The sequence below is a fragment of the Octopus bimaculoides genome, chromosome 2 (assembly GCF_046866305.1).
Source record: "Octopus bimaculoides isolate indiv1 chromosome 2, ASM4686630v1, whole genome shotgun sequence".
Classification (NCBI taxonomy): domain Eukaryota; kingdom Metazoa; phylum Mollusca; class Cephalopoda; order Octopoda; family Octopodidae; genus Octopus; species Octopus bimaculoides.
In genome coordinates this window covers 183,758,141-183,785,505 of record NC_142929.1, presented here as the reverse complement: position 1 = coordinate 183,785,505, position 27,365 = coordinate 183,758,141, and the positions used below count along the sequence as shown (strand labels likewise).

Genomic DNA, 27,365 nt, shown 5'->3' with positions numbered 1-27,365 from the left:
CGTGTTGCTTATTTGCATTTTATTCTCCTTACTTCCAGCTATCCGGATAATATATATATACACAAGGTGCAGCAGAAATAACAACATTTTGTATTTCAGTTTATCAAGTTTCTAATTGAGTTTCTTTTTTATTTCCTAAAAGTCCAGCGATTTTCTTCATTAGTATATTATTCATTTCTTTAATTGATGTAATAAATCTGTGTTCAATAAAAAATTACTTAAACATTTATATATTCCAAAAATTATTAAATGCAAAAAATCGCGTTCATGCGTCTAACGTGGCGTGTAATATCTATCGTCTTCCTTAATTGTAAGATGCTATGGATTCAAACTTGTATCGACGAAGGCGTTCAAGAAAGTTCCCCTCTGTCACTCTTTCCATATTTACTACACACCGAGCATGTTAATTCCGCGTTATTCCTATATGGTGGGCACGGAAGTGAACCACATTGTGCCTGTACATGATAAAAAAGAGCTCCATTTTCGTCTCGGTAACCACATCTGTCAGCTTCAGGTTCTTTGTCGATGCACAAATATGAAGTTCTACCATTATGTTTCCAGTGAGATGTCATCAGGTAACCAGAATATTCTAGGTACCAACCAGTATAACATTCATTTCTACCTGGAAGCATCATTACAACTGCCATCCCATTTGTTTCGCACACAGCACAAGGAATGTTATGATCTTGTAACGAGCGAGCATTTGTCTCCAAGAAGAGACCGAATTTAGGATTGTTTTTGTAGTCTGACACCTCGTATTCACTTCCATATATGGTTGATGCTGTTTCTACATTTCCCGTGAAATTGCTCCATTGAGGGTCCATAGGTAGACAAAGAATATTACTTGCACCACCTGTGTCACTATAGAGACTTCCTGCAGCGACGCCTAGAAGATCAGTAAGAAGAAATAAGAGGAGGAATCATTAAAAGAAACAAACCATAGAGAAATGTTATTAAAAACAAATCCTAACATAGGTAGGGGTGCTGAAAAGTTCCTGGCTTTAAGGTTATCGCGAAAAGCGCAGTCGGAGACACAACATTTCGAGTTCTTTCACAGGGCTTATAAAAACTGAAGGGCTGCTGCAATAAGTCAGTGAATCTGAGAGGTGAATATATTGAACAATTAACTGTTCCTTTCGTAGTTTATTTTCAGCACCCCCCAATGTTCACGTAATATATGCAATTTGCAAAATATTTAGAATTAATCATTTAAAATCGTAACACTATCATGTTTTTAATATAATGATGACAGATATAATATGTGATCGATTTTATCATTCCTGATAACATTAACAAGTTGTAAATGAATATGTAAGGTATTTGAATATGAAAAAAAAAAACATAAATTGATATATGATAATTTATACCTGAGTAAATTGTAGACGAAAACTTTGCACTACAGGACCTCCTGCCCCAATGTGTGTATATTGCATGTGCTATTCTTCTCTCTGCAAGACAGAGTACATAAATTGAGTCAAAACATATAAGAGCACAGTTAAGAACATTACCAATTGCATTAAATATATTTACACATTAATATGTATACCTTCTTTTGCTTCGATACATTGTTCTCCCGAAGTGTTATATATATATATATATATATATATATATATATATATATATAAATTATTTAAAATTATAATACAGGGTATCAAGAGATACCACCACGCTGAAAAAATAGCAGTCAAATCCTGACTCTAAAACCACAATAAATGTCCGCATGGCACGATTAGCGAAGACGAAGACCAAATAAACCAGTAAAAATAAAGATAATTCCAAATCCTGGATTTCTGGCTTTGCATAAATAATAATGCTCTGCCTTCATCAGTGGAATATACTCCAGTACATAAATACAAATACATGCATATAAACAGTATACTTACATATACGGACGTATACATACATATATATGCACGTATGCACACGACTAACTTAAATAGCCCGCCTAAACAACCTTTCGTGCGATCCGGACAGAATATCAGTGCAGTAAATACACTGATAAAATTAATTTATATAAATAAGGATAAGATCGATATTTAAAATATTGATCTTATCAAGTGGTCAGCATGGGAATAAAAACCATCAAAGGTAATAATTATTTAAAATTATAATACAGGGTATCAAGAGATACCACCACGCTGAAAAAATAGCAGTCAAATCCTGACTCTAAAACCACAATAAATGTCCGCATGGCACGACTAGCGAAGACGAAGACCAAATAAACCAGTAAAAATAAAGATAATTCCAAATCCTGGATTTCTGGCTTTGCATAAATAATAATGCTCTGCCTTCATCAGTGGAATATACTCCAGTACATAAATACAAATACATGTATATAAACAGTATACTTACATATACGGACGTATACATACATATATATATGCACGAATTTGGAATTATCTTTATTTTTACTTGTTTATTTAAATAATTATTACCTTTGATGGTTTTTATTCCCATGCTGACCACTTGATAAGATCAATATTTTAAATATCGATCTTATCCTTATTTATATAAATTAATTTTATCAGTGTATTTACTGCGCTGATATTCTGTCCGGATCACACGAAAGGTTGTTTAGGCGGGCTATTTAAGTTAGTCGTGTGCATACGTGCATATATATGTATGTATACGTCCGTATATGTAAGTATACTGTTTATATACATGTATTTGTATTTATGTACTGGAGTATATTCCACTGATGAAGGCAGAGCATTATTATTTATGCAAAGCCAGAAATCCAGGATTTGGAATTATCTTTATTTTTACTGGTTTATTTGGTCTTCGTCTTCGCTAATCGTGCCATGCGGACATTTATTGTGGTTTTGGAGTCAGGATTTGACTGCTATTTTTTCAGCGTGGTGGTATCTCTTGATACCCTGTATTATAATTTTAAATAATTATTACCATTGATGGCTTTTATTCCCATGCTGACCACTTGATAAGATCAATATTTTAAATATCGATCTTATCCTTATTTATATAAATATATATATATTAGATATGCAATTCCCGAGTAATACCAGTTTATGATTTTACAAGGCATCAGCATATAAGTCGTTGGACTGGCTAGCTGACTGGCCTTCAACACAGGTGGCTAGGTGGTATTGATAAGTCATAAAGATGGCGAAACATCCATGTCCAATACTCTCAAATAGAATTGAGGGTGCGTTATGCCGACTGTCCATGATTCTAAGATTCTTTAACACCGGCGATATGAGAGTTATATGCTCCACTACGTCATTGCAGCTAGTCCAACGACTTATATGCTCACGGCTCGTAAAATCATGAGCTGTTTTCCCGGAAATTGCCTACCTAATATATATATATATATATATATATATATATATATATATATATACATATATATATATATATATATATATATATATATATATATATATATATATATATATATATATACGCACATGCATACATTGATACAAACACTCATACATTTGTAGTAATAATGAGCTTGTTTGTAAGTTTGTCCAAAACCACGTTATATGGTAACAGCAGAATGAGTAAGGGTAATAAAGGAGATAAAATAATAACAATGAGAGAGGGAGTGGTATCAAACAGCGACTCTCGCCCTCTCTCTCTCACTCTCATTCTCTTTGTCTCTCTATCTACATACGCACACACACTCTCTCCCACTCTTACTCTCAGTTTTTTTCTCTCTCTCTTTTTTCACACAATCTCTCTCTCTCCTTTCACTCCATCTCTCTTTTCACTCTCTCTGTCTCTTTCTTTCTCTCTCTCTCTATGTCTCTTTCTCTCTGTTTGTCTGTCTCTTTGTCTGTCTCTCTCTCTCTCCTAACAACACCATTCTCTTTTTTTATTCGATGAACGCTGATTTTTTTTCTGGCAAACATTAAAAATATATAAGATAAGTTAATAAGATTCCTGCACCTCAAAATTAATTTTCCTATATCTATATGCATATTTGACTATTCTGGAAGATTTCTCTTCTTAAAGAATTGCGAAGTTCATAGAATATAAAATAAGTAATTAAGTAGTAATGTTTAAGTCATAAAATAAAAATATTGTCTATTGAAAGAAAGCTTGATAATAATGTCTCTTTAAAGAAAGCTTGATAATATTGTCTCTTTAAAGAAAGCTAAATATAAACAGAAGGTAATTATAAATATTTACGATACAGTGATGTTTGTAAATATTTATGAATGAAGAATTTTGCGAAGGCGGTGAAATTTCTTTTCATGATCTCTTTCTGTTTCAGGCGAGATAGAGAGAGAGAGAGAGAGAGAGAGAGAGAGAGAGAGAGAGAGAAAGGAAGAGAGAGATAGAGAGAAAGGAAGAGAGAGAGAGAGAGAAAGGAAGAGCGAGAGAGAGAGAGAGAAAGGAAGAGAGAGAGAGAGAGAGGAGGGGAGAACACGTAGACGTGTGTGGTAAAATGTCTCTGTGTGTATACCGTTAATGTAATTTTGAACATTGTATGGTTACGTATACAAATGTAAACAAACTAACTTACACACAGACACATATACATAAACGCACGCATGCACCCCACCCCGAGAAATATGCTAATTTGTTTTGAAGTTTGTGTTCCGTTGTATAAAATATACACATCCGCCTGCTATGGAGAATGAATCAGACAGAAAGACACGGTTAGCCCTACGGAAGCAAAGGCGAAGAACAGTCTTACGCAGAGAGAACTGGACCGAAGAAGATTACATTAAGGTTATTAAATCAATCAGAAGAACTGAGACAAGAGAGACGAGCGCAACACGGAAGAAGACAAGCTCGAAGTCTAAATGGAAAACAGCACCTAATTGCACGAGAAGTAGATATCCAAAGAGAGAGAGAGAGAGAGAGAGAGAGAGAGAGAGAGAGAGAGAGAGAGAGAGAGAGAGAGAGAGAGAGAGAGAGAGAGAGAGGGAGAGAGAGATAGATAGAGAGAGATAGAGAGAGCAGCACAAAAGCGCCAAGATGAAACAGAAGATCAAGCAGCAGTAAGGAGAGAATAGGTAAGAATTAGAGAATCGCAAACGCGACAAGATGAAACGGAAGAGGAGGTAGCACAAAGAAGAACAATCGAAAGAGAGAGAGAGAACATCAAGGAGAGGAATGGAAGAACTAATTAATACTGAAACGGAAGAACAAGGAAATAATCGGAGGCAGCAGAATTCGAACGCCATGAATGTTGTGAGAAGAGTTCGAAATCATGGAAACTTAGTAAATATAATCATATTTATAATGAAGAGAATGTTCAGGTTCATAACTAAGGTGCTATGGACATATTGCGTCAATTTTGTAGAGCCAAACATTTTGCTTCAGAGCGACCATTAGGAAAAGTACTGCCTCCAATTAGAAGAGAATTTCTTCCATACTTATGATCTCTGTTGTCAGACCTTCAATATCCACATTATGCTAACTTCAAACAAAACATAAGGTCATACAAGTCTGCTCTTTCTTTCGCATATATGGGCGCTCAGATTGATAACCAACAAGGATTAGGTCCATTCTGCTTCAGATTGCACGACTAAGTTTATTACAGGACTTCGCCCATGATTCTTGTTGTTGGCCAACGGAAGCAATTTGCGCAACAGTATGTTGCTGACAGCGTTCAAGCCACTGCGTTGTGGGCTCAGAATGGAGCAATTGAAAGATGTATGATGTATATCCGAGGCGATTCACAGATTGGTGAGATTATCAAAGAGAACAATGTCTATGCTGCTTGTTCCAGGATATTACGATTAGTAGAACTCCATGAGGAGCAGAAAGTCCAACAGGAATAGGGGCCTATGTCTGTCATAAATTTAGTCTTCAACATGGATCGCACTGCTGATAGGTGGAGATACAATTTACAGTCCTTGATAGACTCTAGTCTCCAGAGTCATCCGATGCCATAATAATGCACAACACGAGCATGACAGTCAATCATTTCAAGGGAAGGTACGTAGGGCATATGCACTGGCTTAGATGAAAGAATAGTGAAGGTCCTACCTGCTTGGTTACCTCTGGAAACTCCTCGACAAGAGGAACGAAATCCTCACAAAATCAAATATACCATCATCACACGCAATTGCCTACTTTGCTTCCAGGAAAGTTTACACAATCTCCATAAGCGTGCAGTGTCTGAAACCAGGAAATTAAAATCTTATTGTTGTCATGAGAGATAAGCCCTCCGGATGAACTTCATACATTTGGCTGCCGAAAACCCAGGTATACCGCCATTACATTGGCTACTCCTCAAAGCCTTTTGCCCCACAGTCAAGAACAGGGTTTCTAACCAATAATGCCTATGCATCTCACAGACCTCGTCACCTTATACATCCACTTGTAAACCCCTATATTCGCCCCCATAAATCTGATGTGCGCACGCAAAAGCACATGGACACTCATTTATGAGCACACACTTCAAAACACGCACACACATCTAAACTCGCGCACGCATGAAGACATCTATGTATTATACTTCTCTACGCCTCCATCTTTTCACACCACCAAGCCTCAGTCTAAAGCTTATTCCCCACTCAAGAATGCTGTTGCAACTACACTATACACGTGTATGTGACATCTGCAGATGCAAAAACCAAAAGTATGGATATATATATATATATATATATATATATATATATATATATATATATATATATATATATATGTACTTATATATATATATGTATATACATATGTACAAGGGTGGAAATTATTAAATAATTTATATCAGTTCAGTAACTGGCATGCGTAATAAAAGTCAGAAAACTTTAATATTTTTAAGTATAATAGTGTATAAAATATACACGAAGAGAAAACCATGTCGCGTACAACGTGCTTTAACATAAGAATGTCTTTTCGTGATTTTGGGCTATGACTGCCATTTTTAGCATGGTGATTTTCTCTCTGTCTCTGTGTATACTTCATACACTAATATATATATACACACACGAGTGGATACACATCAACACATTTATTGGGAGTTACATGTATGGATTAACACAGTTTCATTCAAACCTTTTGGTACACTGAGTTTCAAGCACGTCACTGGTTTTCGACCACTGGGAATATCTAAGGCGGAATATCTGGGTTGTCGGCGGCCAGTGATTCCAATACAATACCTCGGCAATAAAATATCTCATATTTCTCGTTGATGGATACTCTCGGGTTGGAAGATGACATGCAGTTTTACGCGAAGGCAAGGCTGGCAGTTCGAGTCGCCGGTTGAATATGGTGGCTCCCTGTCGAAAATAGTCCACTTGAGGCTAGGAGTTTCGTTTCGGAGGTCACGATGTCTCCCGAGAAAGCGCGACAGTGAAGAGGTGTTCTCTCTGTCACAGGATCTAAATTAACGCAAGTGCTGGCAGTACTTTCTCTTGAAGTTATTGGCTGTCATGCATTCCCATATACTGCCTAATAATTTCATGGGATGGTGTAATGGGAGCTGTGTATATTACAGCACTTTAGATGCAGGATCCCCCTAGAGGGCAGGTGCTAGCGTTTCAGGAGTTGCAGGTTGGGGCTGTGTCGGTGTGGTTTTACGTCTGTTGTCGAAATTTTAAGTCTCAAGGAGCCGAAACAAATTATAAGAAAGGCACATACAGAGGGCTAGTGGTTATGGATGAGGAGGTGTGACATGTAGATAGAGACAGAAGCATTCATATTCGCAGGTCAGGAACAACTGTTAAGGACCAACTAAGTTAAGTGCAGAATAGAGAATACTACCGACAGCGACAAATGCAGAATGTGTGTTGAGATTCGTGAAATTGTACGGCAGATCGTTAGCGAATGCCCGAAATTGGCACAACGAGAATACAAAAGACGCCTAGACAATGTGGCAAGAATGAACCGACCAAAGGAATGAAGAATAATCTCAACAAAAGACTCGGTTGATGACCAGATCCGTGTGACGCGCGCCAACAAATGCTCGACATAAATCCGCATGTCAGAAATTTGAGGCACTGGACGAGTGCGTGCAGGAAGTATTCACTGCTCTGTGCACATCTCTGGCAGCTGTAACTGACGGCACTTCCGTGTCTTTGCTGTTCATCCTGAACCAATAACGCTCCACAGTAGCGCTGCTGGACCAGGGATTTCTGGACGTTACCCATAGGTCACGGCACGAAAACACTCCGGAAAATTTTGGCCATTTGTTTCTCATCGAAGTCCAGAATCTCTCCAAGGATTTCGTAGAACCTATCCCGTACTAACCTCCTATAGGACGCCAACGTAGAATTTCCAGAGACCCCATAGCCCGACTGGTCGAGATCTAAGATAGTTTGTCAACGCTCAAGGCGTCACTAGCCCTCCCTCGGTCTCTGCTTGTCCCAGGACGAGTTGAGGAAAAGCAGGTCTGAAGAAGGGCGACCACACATGCTCACCATTAAGGAAACGCTGGAAATGCCGCAGCTTCAGCGCATAGCTGCGAATCAGCAATTACGGCAAGCCCAGCCCTCCGTTCAGTGGATGTTGTCAGCAGATGGACCACCTGTCAAGAGGATCGCGCTCCTTCCAAAAAAAGTGAAAGAATATACGCTCCAAATTGTTCAGGTGTGACTCGAGGCAAGGGACGACGGTCAGGCGTTAATAGCTGACAGTCCATTTCTGGATTAGTTTGGCTACTCGAATCATGATCTCATCCTAATTCTTGTCCACTTCGAGGTCTGAGACGTACCAGATCGTGAGTAGCTTAACCGGTCCGTCTGTCCAGCTGTTGGACACTGTTAGACAGCAAATACCTGCCTATCCAGGTGCCGAGTTGCTAGCCTACAGATCTGTCCGGGTTAATCTTCGTCCCTGTCAAAGCTTCATATTCATTTAGAGCGGTACCGATTGCCTGATGCGCGTGGCGTCATCAGCATACGGCGACACGTTTCTCTCGCATTCTAGCTCAAGCATCATACCGCTCAATGTCTCCAATTTCCATAAGAGTAGCTCTAAGCTCAACATATACACAAGAGGCAAGAGCTCGCAACCTTGGCGGACCGAGCGCAAAATACTAAACGATTCCGATAGGTGGCCATTGACTTTGATCACCGAGGAGATGGCACCGTAAATTGTCGAGATAAGACCCCTGAAAACCGGACCAAAGTCGGCCGCTCTGAGGACTGCAGCCAGATATCGGTGGTCGACACTATCGAAAGCTATCGATTAATCTAAATTGATTGAAGCCCTACACGTACCAGGTTTCCTAACCACTCTCACTATCAATGTATTGCATAGACCACTATTAGTCTGAACGCGTAGCCTTCTTTGCTTGCACGCCCACACACCTGGCAGAAAACGTGAAGAAACAAGAAAAAAGTCATATTAATAATAATAGTATCAGACGTTTAGTCATGACGGGTATATTGCACTTTGTATATTTGTACACATTTGAAGGCATGCGCTGCTCTCTCTTTCTCAATAAGAGCATCTTAGAAAGGCGGCCAGCTGGCAGAATCGTTAGCACGCCGGGCGAAATGCTTAGCGGTATTTCGTCTGCCGCTACGTTCTGAGTTCAAATTCCGCCGAGGTCGACTTTGCCTTTCATCCTTTCGGGGTCGATAAATTAAGTACCAGTTACGCACTGGTTTCGATATAATCGACTTAATCCGTTCGTCTGTTCTTGTTTGTTCCCTCTATGTTTAGCCCCTTGTGGGCAATAACGAAATAGGTATTTCGTCTATCTTTATGTTCTGAATTCAAATTCCGCCGAGGTCGACTTTACTTTTCATCCTTTCGAGGTCATTAAATTAAATACCAGTTGCATACTAGGGTCGATCTAATCGAATGGCCCCCTCCCCCAAAATTTCGGGCCTTGCCCCGAGAGTTGAAAAAATAATAGTATCTTAGTCTTTCGGTTTATCTGACCCTCTGTCTGTGTCTCTTTACAGGAAAATATGTATATATATGTATTTATCTAGACCCATATATAAATACAGGTATGTATGCGTTGTAGTTTACACGAATTTCTTTCCGAAGGGCATGAAGTTTTCACTTTATTCTACATTACACACCATACTATACAATATAGAGCATTAGACGACTAAATGTTTTAGAAGTATAATTATACATACATACATATATGAATATATACATGCATATGTGTGTGTGTGTGTGTGTGTGTGTGTGTGCCCGTGTATGTGTGTGTACAGTCTTTTGTTCGATTCTTGATTATTTGAAATTTAATGTAAATATTTTTATCATAGATTCAAATTATCGTCTGTAAATATAGGTCCCTTAGTCTGACACTACGAGAGTGATATTTCAGGTTGCTTAAATCGCCCCTAATTGAGAAAGACATTAGTATGTACTCTTATGTAGGTATGTGTTCGTGAGTGAAAACTTTGCAATAATCTTTCTTCCGAGATTTTATATTCAGTATCAGAACGCATTCCACGAATAAACATACATAAGTTTTTATGCAACTAACACCAAATATCAATATCTATGTTGGAAAACTTAACTTCCCTGGTGTTATCTAATTCTTGGTCGTGATATTGCGAAACATAAAAATATTCTATTTTCTGTATTATATAGCCAGAAAAAAATATTTATGTTTGCAGCAAATTATTGCTGATATGCATCATTCCATTATAAGCATTTATGGTATGACACAAATATCAAATGATGAACAAAAGTTTGCATTTCGATGTCCAGGTCCATTAAAAACATTAAAAATTGCATTTATTTAACGTGTGATTTTGTAAATTTTAGAGCAATATATTTTCTGGTTTTCAACAGAAATACATTTGATCTTCATATAATCTTCATATGATCTTCATATATGAATCATATCATCCTCCTGTTTTCATAATTTGAAACCTTCATAACTACTGCATTCTTATTCAGCAAGAAGTTAGAAAAATACATTATATAATCAAATCATTTAAACTTACCAATAGTTCTTTTATAGTTTGAGTTGTCAGATTCATTTATCTGGAATAAATAAAATGATTTTAGTTTAGTGGAAGAACGGTCATACTCAGTTTGTGGAAGGAAATCTTGACTCATTAATGGAACATATGTATGGTACAGTGATCTCTTTGCTGCAAGAGTCAAGTCACTTGGAACTATTTGATTATCGCCAAAAATAAAGAAATAATACAATGCACAATGGACTCATTTATATAAGAAAAGACAAGATATTCTTTTGACAGTAAAACATTTCACAGCGTATAGATTTACTGAGGATTATTTTTGTACGTAAGGATTGTAAGCTCTTAACACCATTAAACATCCACGAAAATCATACAGAAATGTAAAGTATAGTCAGCATGTAAAAGGGAAATTTGTCAACTATGAAATATAATAGATTATTAAGCAGCGGTAGAATTTATGCGTGAACTAAACCAAATTGTCCTAATATATTATAGAGAGCAGCATTATGTTTCCAATCAGTGGAGAGCTACTTAACAGATCTACAGAAACTTTCCTTTGCCCCTGCACTTGATTTTGCGTTGTTATGGTAGTTCCATATATTACAGTATTTTATTTGTATTCATTTCCAGAACAGTGTTTTTTGCCTTCATCAATAGCGACTAATTGATAATGTTAGATATTTCTATTGATTGTTACCATTGTAAAGAATCGTTAATAATAATTGTTAGCAATGATAATTATAGCCGTTTCATTCATCACTTTGTTTTCAATAAATGCTGTGTGTCTGTGTATCGATTTGCCGAGGAAATATAACTTTCGAAGGTCACTCGATCTTATTTAAAGAGGAGAATAACTGACAAGTCTATTGATATTACAACATTTTCATTGTAGAAGATGGAGTAAACTAGCAATAATTTGATACGTACAGTTTCATTTTCATCGCGAACATTATAACACAAATTGTCAACAGTGTATTGAGAATTGAGCAAAAAATAAAATAGCTTGTTAGGAGAAAATCGATAGAGAATTAACCTTCTAAATAACTATTTGTAATTCTAGATTTACATGTTCTCTGTTGCAGCGCCGATATGTTAGAATGTAGGTTCACTTATTCTGAAGGTTATATATTGTTTATGTATCACTGACATACGTGTTCAAAGAAGCATGGAAGCATTTCAAAAGAAATTCCAAAATATTAGCGCAATAACAAATGCTGAAAAAAGGTAACTAAGTGAATATAAAACAGGTTTAGGAAGAGTGTTCAATGAGTAAAAATTTGATTCGAAAATGGAGGGGAAATGCTTTTTGGAATAACGATGAATTATTTTGTTGAATGTACATTAAAATCGAGGAACTGAAATTGGTTTACTGGCATGGGAAACTTGGGAGCGTTGAGACACAGGGAGAGTTGAGACAACAATTTTCCCTAAATGTATAAATTATAAAAAGTATCGGAAGCACTTCTAGAAATGTTTCTGCTGATCTAATACATTTAACAGCTGTAGTCAGTTTATACAGCTATTTTTTGAAAAACATGAATTTTTACATCAAAATGTTAAGGTTAGGCTTGAAGCTAGGCATGTCCATGTTTCTGTAGAAGTATGTAGCATTCTGATTGAATGCATTCTGTCATATAACTATATCGTTTCGCTGTCACAGTAACCGTTAAAGAAACCGTGTGACTAACAGTACAATCACAATGATGCATGAAGTTAAAATGAAGGAAATAGGGAGAGTTGGGGCAGCTACGTATGAGGCAGCTATGTATGAGCAGTGCTCTAGGAATATTTTCCACATACAAATGGTATAGCGCTCTCGGCAGCGTTGGCCGGAATAGACCTTGAGATTAAGAGATTATCCTAATAATAATCAAGATCTGTCAAAGCATGTGGTATCACTTCAGAACTGGGAATTTGATTTAAACATAATTATAGAGTAGCTACAATGGCGTTTCTCGCGTAAGAGTTACCATAAATAAGAGAATCCTCCTACAGATGATTCTACAATATCTGTGCTTATCTCAATGAACTAAAATGTGCATATAAAAGCCAACTAGCCGTCTTCAGAGAGGAAGAGGTAACGAATATCCATATTAAAGAATATTATTAGTTTCCAATTGCATTGACGAAGATAGAGTGAATTAGATTATAAGGGGAAGACTTGTGACGAGTAAAGGACAGTAAAAAAAAAAGTAAGCATAAAATAATGATAGTATCATGAATGCACGAAAACACATACGGCTAAATTGTACAGAAGAGACATACATAACTTAAGTGTTAGAGAGATATACGAGGGGGTTCTGAGAGCTTAATGGCTTTAAGGGTGTCGTGAAAGGTGTTGGGATCAAACTTTCCGAGTTCTTTTATAGGGCTTAGGAAAACTAAAGGACTACTGCAATAATTGTGTGAATCTGAGAGGGGAATATGTTGAATAAAATCAAAACTTATCCTGCCGTATTTTCTTTAACACAAAGCCAGAAACTATTCAGCACACCATATACAAATACACTTTGTATATAGAAGTATATAAGCGCAAAATGCCAAAAGAAAAATATATATATATATAGAAATTTCAGAAGTTTCTGATTATCATAATATTCGTGATTTGCAACTGCGACATGTAAAATATCTTGGCCATGCACCCAGTAAAGTGTTATATAGAGACATTACAATAATCAGGCCCCTTATCAAGACAAATTGGGCAATAATGGTTCATATAGTAGTGCCAGAGATGTAAACTGTTCAATAGAAGGAGAAGGCAAGGACAGGGAGTGGAATATATATGATGTAGAAAAGATGAACAAAGGTAGAAAAGTAGAGATGTACAGCTGATGGAGTGAAGAGGATTTCTATGACGAAGGTAGTTTGAACAATCATAGTATACATGAAGGGGACACGGGAAGATTAAAGCGAGGTTAAGAACAGTGTGATGGAAGAGAGTGCCACTGGTGGTCAAAGGAATCTCACTAAGCAAACAATATATCGTTTACGGATTGCAATTGACTCTACAGAGATACTGGAAGAGACGATCAATCATCGAAAGGAAAACGGTAGAGGTAGGGGAGGAGGAATGTATGTTAAGGTAAGGAGAATAAGGAAAAAGACGATGGAAAAAGAAAATACTGCTAGCATGGTTAAAATGTAAGCGCTCGATCGTAATTAGGGCAAATCAACAGAATTTACGTAATGGGAAAATAGAGAATAAAAGTAGAACTTACACGAGAGAGATTGTTAGTGAACCTACTGTGATAAGTGGTATTATTATAATAAAGAAAAGAGAGAGATTGCTTGAAGCACAATTAACAAACATGGTGGTTGGTATTGTACGGGGAAGACCCATAAACTACGGAGCAGGATAAGGAATAGGGAATATCCTTAGACTTCAGGTAGTCTATGCATGGACCAAAAAGAAATAGAAAATTTAGAAGCTTCGTTTGAGAATTAATTCAGCTGAGCACAGTAACGACGCTTGAAGCCAACAGTGCCAACAATGTAGGCCTTGCCTCATGAAAACTCGGGCATATTGTTCGGCATTTATGCACGACAACGAAGCGTAAACAAAATCCATCTAACGGGCATAACGAACGGAAAAATTACAGGTATCCCAGCAAGAGGCCGGCTTAGGTTCAATCCGTATTTTCAGCTGAAGCATTTGATAAGTTATCCTCGAAGTAGTAGATGTGTTATTGTTACTAGTATGGGAATGGGAGAGGGCGTCACCACTCTTATATGTCTTAGGTTTCTAGTGCTAGTGGGGATATTACCAAAGTTGTTATCATTGAAGTGGTTACGATTGACGATGCACATAGAATAAGCATCTAACAGTTTTGGGTGGGGTCTTGACAGATTGTTCGTCAAGACTAATTTTGCACCTATCGGGAGAGGCAATTATAGATTCCGAGTCTGGTGTGGTAGAGTACAAAATTTTTAATCGAAGGTTTATTACAAATGGACTATTATTTATGATGTGCGAAATTAGAGTTTGGAACTTCGAAAAATAGGTTCGGTTAAGATTTAATGAGGAGAGAATGGTACAAAACATAAGTTCTCCAGATGTCTGCTCTTGAATACTCAGTGAATACTTAAGTATGTATGTGTATATATATATGTATGTGAGTGTATATGTATGTATGTATATATATATATGTATGTGTGTATATATATATGTATATGAGTGTATACATATATATATATATATATATATATATATATATATATATATATATATTCTACATATATAAGTATCACTCATACATACACACACACACACACACACACACACACACACACACACACACACACATATATATATATATATATATATATATATATATATATATATACATAAACACTCACATACACATATATACACACATACATACATAAGTATTCACCTGCATTGATATGAGAAAATCTCAGTGTTGCTAGTTTAGACAATTTAGACTTGGTCGATATTTTCTTATGAAATCTATTTGCTTGGTAATGGGTTCATTATGGCTAGCGTTGTCTTTGGATTTGTGAAGTGGAAACGTTGTGAATTTGGAAATTTGTTGGATGCACATTCATCGACGTACTAGCTGACAGGTATTTTCCTGTATTCCGGAATCCTAATTTGAGATTTGTGCACCGCCATCCTCTGGCGTTGGCTGCATTTTGTGTGTCCAATATATTGCCATTTGCATCCCGAGCATTTAATTAAGTAAATCAAATTCTCCGATGCATATGTAAAATTAGTTTTTATGGTGAAATTATGGCCTTGTTCTGATCCTTCTATTATGTTGATACAGATCCGACAGTTGGGTCTCCCGCATTTTTTTACTGTCGGCTTAGTGGTTAATTTTGAGTGTAATTTGGTCTGGGTTAAAATATTCTCCATTGATTTTGGTTGTCTCTTACTTTTGATGATTTTGATTGTTTTGAGGATTTGATTCATCTTTGGGTTTCTCTTGAGTAGAGCTGTGCTGTGGAGTATAGTGTTGAAGGCCTCATTGTTATGTGGGTTTGGTGTGGAAATGTAAGGCAATGTTTTCAATCTTTCTTCCTTATTTGGTCTTGTTTGTCGAATTTCTTGTGTATATGATTTAAATACTCGTTTGATCGTATTGTCGATTAAGAGTAGAGGGTACTTCCTGTTGATTAGTGTGGTTTTCAATCCCTGGAGTCGTGTGTAACGGTTGTTTGCGTCTGAATATGCACAATAGTATCAGGTTGAGCCATCCAGGCAAAACGACAAACTTGACCACCGGAAAAATAACTCGCCACCAGTACCTTAACGAACATCGGAAAATACCTTAGGAATGAGGACCCAGGTTCGAAATTTCCCCAAGACACTTGATGAAGGCTGGATGGTATATCAGCCGAAACGTTGCGTTAACAACAAACAAGATGAGGACAAATATTGGTCGCATGTAAATGATGTAAATAATGTACATAATTCCTCATCTCTTAAATATAGAACTGTATTATCTTTCTTCCTCGCACTTTTCCATGTAATCCATGTTCTTTCCAGGCTATGCTATTATGCTAATTAATAATGTGCCAAATGTGTCAATTAGAAGTGTCCTTCATAGCTTTTTCCTTCCCTCGATGATGCCGGTGATATATATCAAAAGTCGCCTTAAACTATATTCATAAGAAAGTATATATTATCACCCTCAGATTTCATAAACAAACACTTATAGCATTTTTCTTTTAAAACTTCATTGCATGAGATTGATACCCTGAAATTCCTCGAATTGAGCTCTATCATTTGCGATTAATTAAAATATAATCTGCATTTATAATAAGAAAAAAATTAATTATACTTCAATCCAATGTTTCGCCTTATATTTTTTTCATAATATTTTAAATCCCAATTATTTTTGTGCAAATGTTTGTTGCATAGGATCAAAACTATGAAATTCTTCACGCTTTCATCTATCATTGAAGCTTAAATAAAAATATTCTACTTTTAAAATAATAAAAAAATCTATTTAGATCTAAACTTCATTGATGGCGTTACTTACTCTCCTATAACGTCGCTAAAAAATTTGATGCAAACCTTTTTCTACTGGACCAAATCTCATATGTAGCTATGGACGAGACCTTTTCAAAAATGTTAGCAGTTTTCCATTTGGTTAAGAACTGAATTAGCGACAAGCTCTGAAAGATGCTGCATGTGAATAAATTGCGGCCTTAAGAATATTATTCAACTACAATCGTAGAGTTAGTGTATGTGTGTGTGTATGTATGTGTGTGTATGTGTGTGTGTATGTGTATGTGTATGTGTTTGTGTGCATATGTTCCTAATGCATTCGAAAATTTATTGGCCCATTCTGATGTGTGGGGTAGCAAATGATTCAGAAAGCTTTCAGCTACCATATAAACTTTATTTTCATTTACGTATTTGCGTTACAAAATGTTAACATTATAAAATGTCTATGTCAACTAACGTAAACAACATCTTATATTACGACAACGACGACGTCACATCTATATCTGTATATTAACATATGTCTGTGTATTTGTATGCCTGTACATAATACCAATGAGGGAGGGAAAAGGGAGAGAAAGAAACAGAGAAGCAATGTGAAAAAGTGGCTCTTTACTTCCTCTGCATCTCCTCATTCGTCACAACGTTTTCCGATAGATAGAGAAATGTAAATAGTGTGTTTGAGTGAGTTAGAAAGAGAAAGAGAGCCGGAGAGAGAGAAAGAAAAAGACACATTAAAGAGAGTAACAATTACAGAGGGTGAGAGAGGATATGCGTGAGCGAGAGAAAGACACAGAGAGAAGAGTGAAAACAAGTTTCTATAGTAGTCGTTTAAAGAGAGGGCAAAAGTGGGAGAGAAAGGGACCCTGATGCGCGATACTGTATGCATATGTATCTCTGTGTGTGTGTGTGTGTGCGTGCGGCATTCCACAATAGCTATTTATTCAATTAGTCTTGTGAAGATATTCACGTGATTTTCACAGATTTTTTCATTTAATCCCTATTTTCATTTTCAAAAGTTTCCGAGAAAATTGTCCTCACTCTCTAGAAGAGGAGGCGGGGTAGATGTAGACAGGAAAGACATGAAAACGACCGAAGCAGAGTTGCTGCACGCAAGGCCAATGAGTCACAAGAGACAAAGGAAAAACGGTTAGACCTATTACGTCAAGAAAATGCAATCCGCAGGAGACAAGAGTCAAAAATGGAAAGAAGAAAACGTTTAAAAGATGCTTTCAACTATGATCCAAAATATGAGTATTCTACAGAGACATACATTTATATTGGAGCAATGTCAAAAGAGTGCAGATTTTTTTAAAGGAAAGAAACAAGAGAAACCACCACTATCTGTTGTGGTGAAGGAACGGTTGTTTTACCGACGCTTGGTACAACCGTAGATACTTTGAAGGCATTGCTTTTGGGAAGCACACCAAGGAGTCCGAACTTCTTCAAAACCATTAGGAATTATAATTCTGCTTTCGAAATGACCTCCTTTGGTAGCAATATTATAAGAGAAGGACATAGGAGGCAGCAATAAATCTAAGGGAGGAGTAAATTTACTTTTACCAGGAGACTTCAGACAGGCTTTACTAGTCGTTCCAAGAGAAACAATAACTGAGGGGAAAAAGCACGCTTTAAGTATTCACACCTATGGAATAAAGTAGAGAAATTCTCTTTCTATACTAACATGCGATCTTTATTACATGGGGGGGGGGGCAATGTGCAGAAGTGGTTTCAACCTGACTCCCCCAATGTGGAAATGGGAAAGTACAATTTCATGGGAATGGTAATATCAGTTTTACTCATATTGCTATCATGGTGAATTCTCCAGCTGAATTGAAGTACAAGGTATATCCGGACTTATGTAATAATCATAATTCATATAAGTGGTTGTGTGAAAGGGCAATTCTTGCTCCCCAAAATGAGACGGCAGCAAGAGTTAACCATGAATAAACGAATAAGACTCAAACAGTCATTAAGGAGTACAAATCATTTGATTTAGTCCTTGATGAAAATCTAGCTGTTGATTACTCAAAAAAGTTCCTTTATTCTCTTGAGCCAACTGGATCTCGTCCTCAAAATTTTTCTAAAGTCCAAGTAACGCTTCTAAGAAATTTAGATCCTCCTGAATTGTGCAATAGGACAATGTTGATTGTGAAGACATTAAAAACTAATGTGATAGAAGCTTCAATCGTCACTAGATGTGCCTCAGGTGATGAGGTTTTCATTCCAAGGAATTCCAGTGAAACCAAGAGACATGTCATTTGAGTTCAAACGAACACAATTCACAGTGCGACTTTGCTTTCCAATGTCTATTAATAAAGCTCAATGCCAGACTTCAAAATCTACTGGTTTGCACTTAATTGCACGTTGCTTTTCTCATTGTGCTGGTTGCTCTAAGGTTGGTAGTGTGCAAGACTTATTTGTCTCTGCTCCAAACCAGAAAACAAAGAATGTTGTTTACACAGAACTTCTTGCATAATTTCGTTCAACATATATAATAGAATGTATCTACCTTCATAAAAGTGATAAATTTTGTATTTTCGTATTGTTATTGTTATTATTATTATTATTATTATTGTTGTTGTTTTTGTTGTTGTTATTATTATTATTATAATTATTTTAAGTTTGACTTTTGTTTTGCATTTGTACAAGTTGGATCCAAGTCTCACCCATAGACCTCAAGAGACAAGTTAGAAGTTCATGTAGGGGTTATGCCTAGGGTACCATATATTTGGATTTGTACAGTTTTGTTCAAGTGAATGTTTAAGAAACCATAAGAAAATTGTGTTTGCTTTAAAATTTGAGATCACATAGACAGTATTTTACGTAGGATATGGGCAGTTCCCATGAGCACTATCTTTTGAACTTCAGCCATTTTGGGGTTTCCTGGTATCTGAGCTAGGTAGTAATCAGCCCGTTTCGCTGTCATTCCCAGGGCACCTATGATAATAGGTATTGTTTTCGTCTTCAGATTTCACATTTTGCTAATTTCTATTTCAAGATCTTTATATTTGCTCAGTTTTTGGTAGGTCTTGACAGATACGTTTATATCGATTGGGACAGTCATATCAATGAGGAGGCATGATTTTTGTCTGAAGTCTTTCAGTATGATGTCTGGCCTATTTGCGTCTATCTTTCTGTCAGTTTGAGTGGTGAAGTTCCAGAGGAGTGCAATGTGATCATTTTCAAGTACTGGGGGTGGTTTGTGTTCCCACCAGTTTTTATCATGGGGCAAGTCCAGGTTTTTGCATATTACCCAGTGAATATATTGTGCAGCTCTATCATGCCTGTTGAGATACACAGTAGGCGCAAGCAGACTGCAAAAATTATTATTATTATTATTATTATTATTATTATTATTATTATTATTATTATTATTATTATTTTTAAAATTTTTATTATTATTCAGGTCACTGCCTGTAATTGATTGCCAACTGAAGAATAAATTGAATTTTAAATAGCATATTCCTACTACAACATATTTTGCTTTCTACTCCCAATATATAAGGAACAAATTCATTATCGGGCAACGCCGGGTGCCTCTGCTAGTATATATATATATATATATATATATATATATATATATATATATATATATATATATATATATAATAATATTATTAGGGACAAAATCCAAAATTACAGGTAAAAAACTCAATTAAAATCAATTTATAAAAAATTAAATTGAGCCTTATAGATAAAGTATATATAAAATATATATAGTTTTAGGGAAAATAACCAATTTTCAAGAACTCATCGATGAAAATCCACTATCACATATAGAAAAATTAATAATTAAAAGCACAATAAATGAGTATAATATAAAGTAAAGTAAATATCATAAGATAAATATAATAAAAAGATTACACGTGTTTCATAACCAATTTTCAAATAGAAAAGAAATTTAAATCGATTAAAATCAATTGAAATTATCTAAAATAAGTTCTATTCAAAAATATAGCTACTCGTCAGATCGTAAGTAGAACAATAATTAGATATATATCTCAACCAACAATAAGTACCAAATGAATTAATATGATATACTTATTATATAAAGATAGAAAAATTATTTAAAAAATATCATAATATCAAAATAATAACCATTCAATAATCATCCCTTCATCCATAATAATAACATGTATATTATATACAAAAAACATCTTACCTAAATTATCATTGTTTTAAATTATCATTGTTTTAAATACAAGTTGAACGAAGTTTAAGTTTAAAATAATAATGAAGATAAAATTAGTACATATTTAACCGGTGTAATAGTTAAAGCTATACTATTTAAAGCTAAAGACGTTTATTTAATTATGATTAAAGATCAATTGAATAATAGAAAAATACAAGATTATTTATTTCTACAAACGTAATAATAAAAAATATGAATGAAAAAATTATGAATGGAAAAAATTATGAATGAAAAAATTAGGAAAGAAAAAATTATTAAGAATAAAAGGTTAAACTTTATATATATATACAAAGTTTTGATTTAAAAAAAAAAAAAAAACTTTAACGATATTATAAACTATAAAGATTAATAATTAATCAAATAATATTAATCAAAAATAATCGAAAATATATCAACACTATTCCAATCGAAGTTCTAATATTATGTTGAAATGAAACTATAACTCCTAAATAATATAGTGTTAAATAAGTTATCTATTAAAATAATCTATAAAGAACCAAATGAATAGTATAAAAACAAGAATACATATTATTTTCAAATAGTAGAAAATCTTTAGCAAAGTGAAAACAGTACTTATCCAAATTTTTCCGTATTGTAGAAATAAATAATCTTGTATTTTTCTATTATTCAATTGATCTTTAATCATAATTAAATAAACGTCTTTAGCTTTAAATAGTATAGCTTTAACTATTACACCGGTTAAATATGTACTAATTTTATCTTCATTATTATTTTAAACTTAAACTTCGTTCAACTTGTATTTAAAACAATGATAATTTAAAACAATGATAATTTAGGTAAGATGTTTTTTGTATATAATATACATGTTATTATTATGGATGAAGGGATGATTATTGAATGGTTATTATTTTGATATTATGATATTTTTTAAATAATTTTTCTATCTTTATATAATAAGTATATCATATTAATTCATTTGGTACTTATTGTTGGTTGAGATATATATCTAATTATTGTTCTACTTACGATCTGACGAGTAGCTATATTTTTGAATAGAACTTATTTTAGATAATTTCAATTGATTTTAATCGATTTAAATTTCTTTTCTATTTGAAAATTGGTTATGAAACACGTGTAATCTTTTTATTATATTTATCTTATGATATTTACTTTACTTTATATTATACTCATTTATTGTGCTTTTAATTATTAATTTTTCTATATGTGATAGTGGATTTTCATCGATGAGTTCTTGAAAATTGGTTATTTTCCCTAAAACTATATATATATATATATATATATATATATATATATATATACATACATACATACACAGACACGCATATATGCATGTATGGGTACAGGACGTCAGCAACAGTAAACAACATGAAATACGAAAACAAATGACTTCAATACGCAATCAACGAGGGGAAGAAATGGAAAACAGAACAAGTAACTTAAAGAACGAACCTTCATCAGTTGTCAGTTGTCTATCTACCCTTCATTTCGAGCATTGAACGACAATATGAGTCTTTGAAGACATATATATGCATATATATATATATATATATATATATATATATATATATATATATATATATATATATATATATATATATATATATATATATATATATATATATATGTGTGTGTGTGTGTGTGTGTGTGTGTGTGTGGGAGACCCCTTTCGGTCGTGAATGACCATGGTATTGCACCTAGAAAGTTACGCTCCGATGTTCAAGTTCGGGCAAGGTTGTTTATAGAACACCAACACTCGCCCACGCATACCAGTCTCCCCACTTCACGACACCGGTGTTATCCAAGGGAAAGACAAAGGCCTATACAACTTGGCACCAGTGACATCGCAACCCATTTCTAGAGTTGCGTGAACTGGAGCAACGTGAAATAAAGTCACTTGCTCAAGAATACAACATTCAGCTCGGTCCGGGAGCAGAACTTGCAAGCTCACTATCGTAAGCTCCATACTCAAACGACTGAGCCATGCACTTCCACACACACACACACACACACACACACATATATATATATATATATATATATATATATATATATATATATATATATATATATATATATACATGTATATATGCCCGTATAAATGTGTATATAATGCATAGAGAGAAAGAGAGAGAGAGAGAGAGAGAGAGAGAGAGAGAGAGATAGAGAGAGATAGAGATAGAGAGAGAGCGAGAGAGAGAGACAAAGAGAATGGGGAGAGCGACACAAACACAGACGGAGAGGAATAATAATATAAAATTCCTTCTTGAATGCGTAAGTATACTCAGGCATACGTACATTTTTTCTCTGTACCTGTACGTGAATATATCTGCATGTGTATTTATAGAGGGAGATTGTTAATTTAAAAAATACATGTTACTGTAAACAACACAACTTCTGTGTGAATAAATATTACAATTGTTCTTTTTTCACAAAACTTTGTTGTAAACAATGGACTGCCACAAGTTTATTATGAGAGAACGAAGCTTTCATTCAATTTTTTTCTACTCAGTTCTGTTTATGGTTGCTTAACTGATTGGAGACATACATACATACCTACATACATATAAAGATACATGCACATATACGTAGATAATACATACATTACATACATACATACGTACATACAAATATGTTTCAATAAACAAGGATATATATATGTATGTTTGCATGTGTATACACACACACACACACACACACATATATATATATATATATATATATGTATATATATATATATATATATATATGTATAATAGATACATATATATACATATGTAGATATATACGTATGCGTGTGTGTTTATTTATATATATGTGCATTTGTATACATATACAGGTATGTATTATATATATATATATATATATATATATATATATATATATATATACATGTATATAATTAATATTATTTATTTATATACATATGTGTATGCATATACATACGTACATATCTATGTATTTACTCATGTATATGTGTGCGTATATATATATATATATATATATGTATATATATATATATATATATATATATATATATATATATATATATATATATATATATATATATATATACATATATATATATATATATATATATATATATATATATATATATATATATATATATATATATATATATATATATATATATATATATATATATATATATATATATATATATATATATATATATATATATGTAATTTTGGATGTATATATGTACATATGTATATGTATAGAACGGCCATGTGGTAACTCTTCTTTAAAAAAACATTGGTTCTGGTCTCAGGCACCGTCTGCTAGACAGAAACAAACTGAAATTATCCTGTCTTATGCATACTTATATCTATGGATACTTGTCTTGTCCTTGCGTTTCCGTTTGTCGCACACAAGAGATCTACAAAAGTCTTTGTTGTGGTTATGTCTCCGTAACCTAGCTGTTCGGCACAATAAGTAGGAAGCTGAAATAAAATATAATAACTACTGGAGTCGATTTATTTGACTTGATGGAGATGCCCCAGTATGTCGCCTTTTAAGGATTAACAATTGCATAATATATACACACACATACAGAAACAAGCTCACACACATATATACATATTCATATTTATATATATGCATGCTTATATAAATGTATGTACATCTGTATGTGTGTGTTTGTTTGTGTCATATCATACAAGTGTGTTTATGCATAATTAAGTTCGATTTAAAAAATATATTTCGAGAAATGATTCTCTCCGACCATATTGTATATAAATAAGTATAAATAAATCACTTACGGAGCCAATAGCACGTTTTTCTAGGTGGGTGATATGTACAGACTGAAATGCCAGTAGTATCAAAAGCAAAATTGCATAGACCCCAGTTACCAAAACCGGAATATGTTGGTAATTTAAGGCTTTACTGAAGTAACTACGAATCCCAGTCAAGAATCTCATTTTCTCTGAATATTTTTGCAGCAAAAAAAAAAAAAAAAATGCCGAATTATGTCTTCATAAATGCAGATAACTGCGATTAAACGAAAAGAAAAAAAACACGAGAAAGAGAGAGAATACAAATGAGGGAGAGTAAGAGGAGGAATTTGATAGAATTGGGGTGAAATTTACACTGCCACATAGACGAAGTGGCATAAAAAGTAGTTTAAATTATGAAGTCAACAAGTCTTGATAAAATCTTGCCCTTGACGACTACTGCTGATTGCTCACAGCAGACAGCAAAGTATTTATGCTGATATGATGTTATTAAATTTCATGTTTCAAAAGTATAGGGGGGGGAAGCACAAACAGATCCACTTCTTCCCTCCCTCTACTTCTAATGTGTGTGTGTGTGTGTGTGTATGTGTGTGTGTGTGTGTTTGTGTGTGTGTTCTTGTGTGTAAATGTATATACGTATATTAGGTATGTGCTTATTTACTGCCACGCACATACACACTCACACTGTTTCTTTCTCTCATACATAGATGCAAACACTCACACACATATGTTTATGTACGTATGTACACACCAGCACGCATACACACATAAAGCGTTTTGGTGATGAAGAAACAGCTTCGATTATGATTAAGTTAAGAGTTAACAAAGGTTTCTAACCACCCTGACTCTAAATTCGATACATTGTCTCCTGAAGCCGATACCAAGGACGATAAACATGATAGATTAGACTGAAGATTAAGGGGTGATTGAGATGAAATATTAATATCGACCATGTCCGTTAGACCCTACTAACAGGTAAAGCAGCTAATGAACGTTCTGAAATAAACGAAAAATGACATCCAATCACCACACACAATTGATAGAACTGTTTCGAATGGGAATGTAGCAGGAACAAAAATTCAAACGCTGAAAAATTGGTAGAAATAGATGAGAATTATTTATTACTGGCATACACACAATACAGGTATTACCATCCAATACATTCAATCACTGAAGTCATTTGACCTTGGGCTAAAATTTGAACCCATTAAATCTGGCCTATTTTCAGGTGTTTTATTTTGCTGTAGATTATCAACTATCTCAGGGCACTTCGGGTTGCAACTGTAAGTGATGGACACTTAGCATATTTTGAATTAATCGACATGGTATCCTGAAAATGTTGGTGTATATTCCTTGGACTAAGTAAGGCAGTATCACTGGCACTCCTGGTTCAATGTTTTCATCTGCTTCTGTGTTTATATAGTCCATCAATCCATTGTGCCTTTCCACTCGCAACTGAGTCTGATTGTCCCTAAGATATTACAACCTGCAACCTTCAGCCTTGGGATATGCATCCACAACATTCTGTTGAAATAATTTTCCAGCTCTGTAAATAACACTAAAACCACCTCTGAATGCAAGGTGATAGCTGTAGTATTCTTGCATTGTCAGACGATTACGGACACGTCTCCGGCGTTCCTCAAATTGTTGCATCTCACAATGACATCGAAATTTCCAATAGGGAAACAAAATTGGGTAGCTTATAGGGTCCAAGTGCCAGGACGTGTAAGATATTTTTTTCAGGAGAAGCATCCCTGGGATACACAATAATGTCTGTATTTTCAGGAGGGGTACCATTTTCTCCAAAAAACACAGCTGCTATTTCCCAATGGGAAAATTGTAGTGCCTGATATCAGGCCCTCTCCTGAAGTGTAACTCACAACTCCGTATTGGCACGTTGTCTCTTTTGGCTCACTCCTGTTCTTGTTCTTCAACTGCATGCATATTCTTGTACAATTCTGTATAAGGATAACATCACTTATTTTTCTGATAGTAACAAGGGAACACTCAGAATTGTAGAGGTGAATCCACCCTGTGCTGCAGAGCTTCATCCGCATTAATGATGCATAATTGGCCGTATTGCGGTTGATCATTAGCACGATGCAGGTTTGTCGTCGTATGATAAGTTTGGCCCTACATGCGGGAGCAATACGGACCCCTTTCGGGAGATGTTGCCAGTTTCACTCCAAATGACGCAAAGGAGAAGTGCAATCGTAATTTCTGATATTTCTACGGAATGAAGCGGGTTCTTGATCATTTCCCTCAAATAATTTTTTTAGTGTCGCTGGATATGGTTGCAATGCAGGCACGTTCACTTTTCCGTTATGGCACACCTATTATTTTCATTTCTAAACCTAGTATTCATATATACACAGTATTCACATAAAATGTTCATTTCTCCTACGTTAAATTGTTGAAATTCATTAGCAATAACTCTGTACAGTACTGATTTATGTCTTCTCTCACGCTGTCACGGCTTCTGATGCCTCTTTAAATTTTCAGTTTCACCAGCATTCATACTTTGAACTCTTTCTCGATACCTTCCCCTTTGGTTTTGCTGATAGATAACCTTCTCATGTTGATTCATGTTATCTACTCTTTGCTGAAATAAGTTTCTCTGCTGCTCGTGGTACGGTTCACGCTGT

General features: G+C 34.8%; 1 protein-coding gene across 1 annotated transcript; it reads right to left on the bottom strand.

Moving 5' to 3' along the window:
- Window positions 1-25,037, bottom strand: LOC106880579 (uncharacterized). The gene is made up of 4 exons (XM_014930582.3): window positions 24,748-25,037; window positions 10,839-10,878; window positions 1,368-1,448; window positions 1-886 (listed from the first exon to the last, which is right to left on the bottom strand). The coding sequence occupies exons 1-4, from the start codon at window positions 24,904-24,906 to the stop codon at window positions 351-353; spliced, it is 816 nt and encodes a 271-aa protein (XP_014786068.2). The 5' UTR covers window positions 24,907-25,037; the 3' UTR covers window positions 1-350.
- Between the last annotated feature and the right edge of the window lie 2,328 nt (window positions 25,038-27,365).

What these genes read in the sequence shown, in the direction of transcription:
- LOC106880579 (XM_014930582.3), bottom strand. Translation starts at nt 24,906, where the DNA reads ATGAGATTCTTGACTGGGATTCGTAGTTACTTCAGTAAAGCCTTAAAT. An exon ending in AAACTATAAAAGAACTATTG is followed by an intron (nt 1,449 to 10,838) that starts GTAAGTTTAAAT and finishes TCTGTCTTGCAG; the next exon opens with AGAGAAGAATAGCACATGCA. An exon ending in TTCGTCTACAATTTACTCAG is followed by an intron (nt 887 to 1,367) that starts GTATAAATTATC and finishes CTGATCTTCTAG; the next exon opens with GCGTCGCTGCAGGAAGTCTC.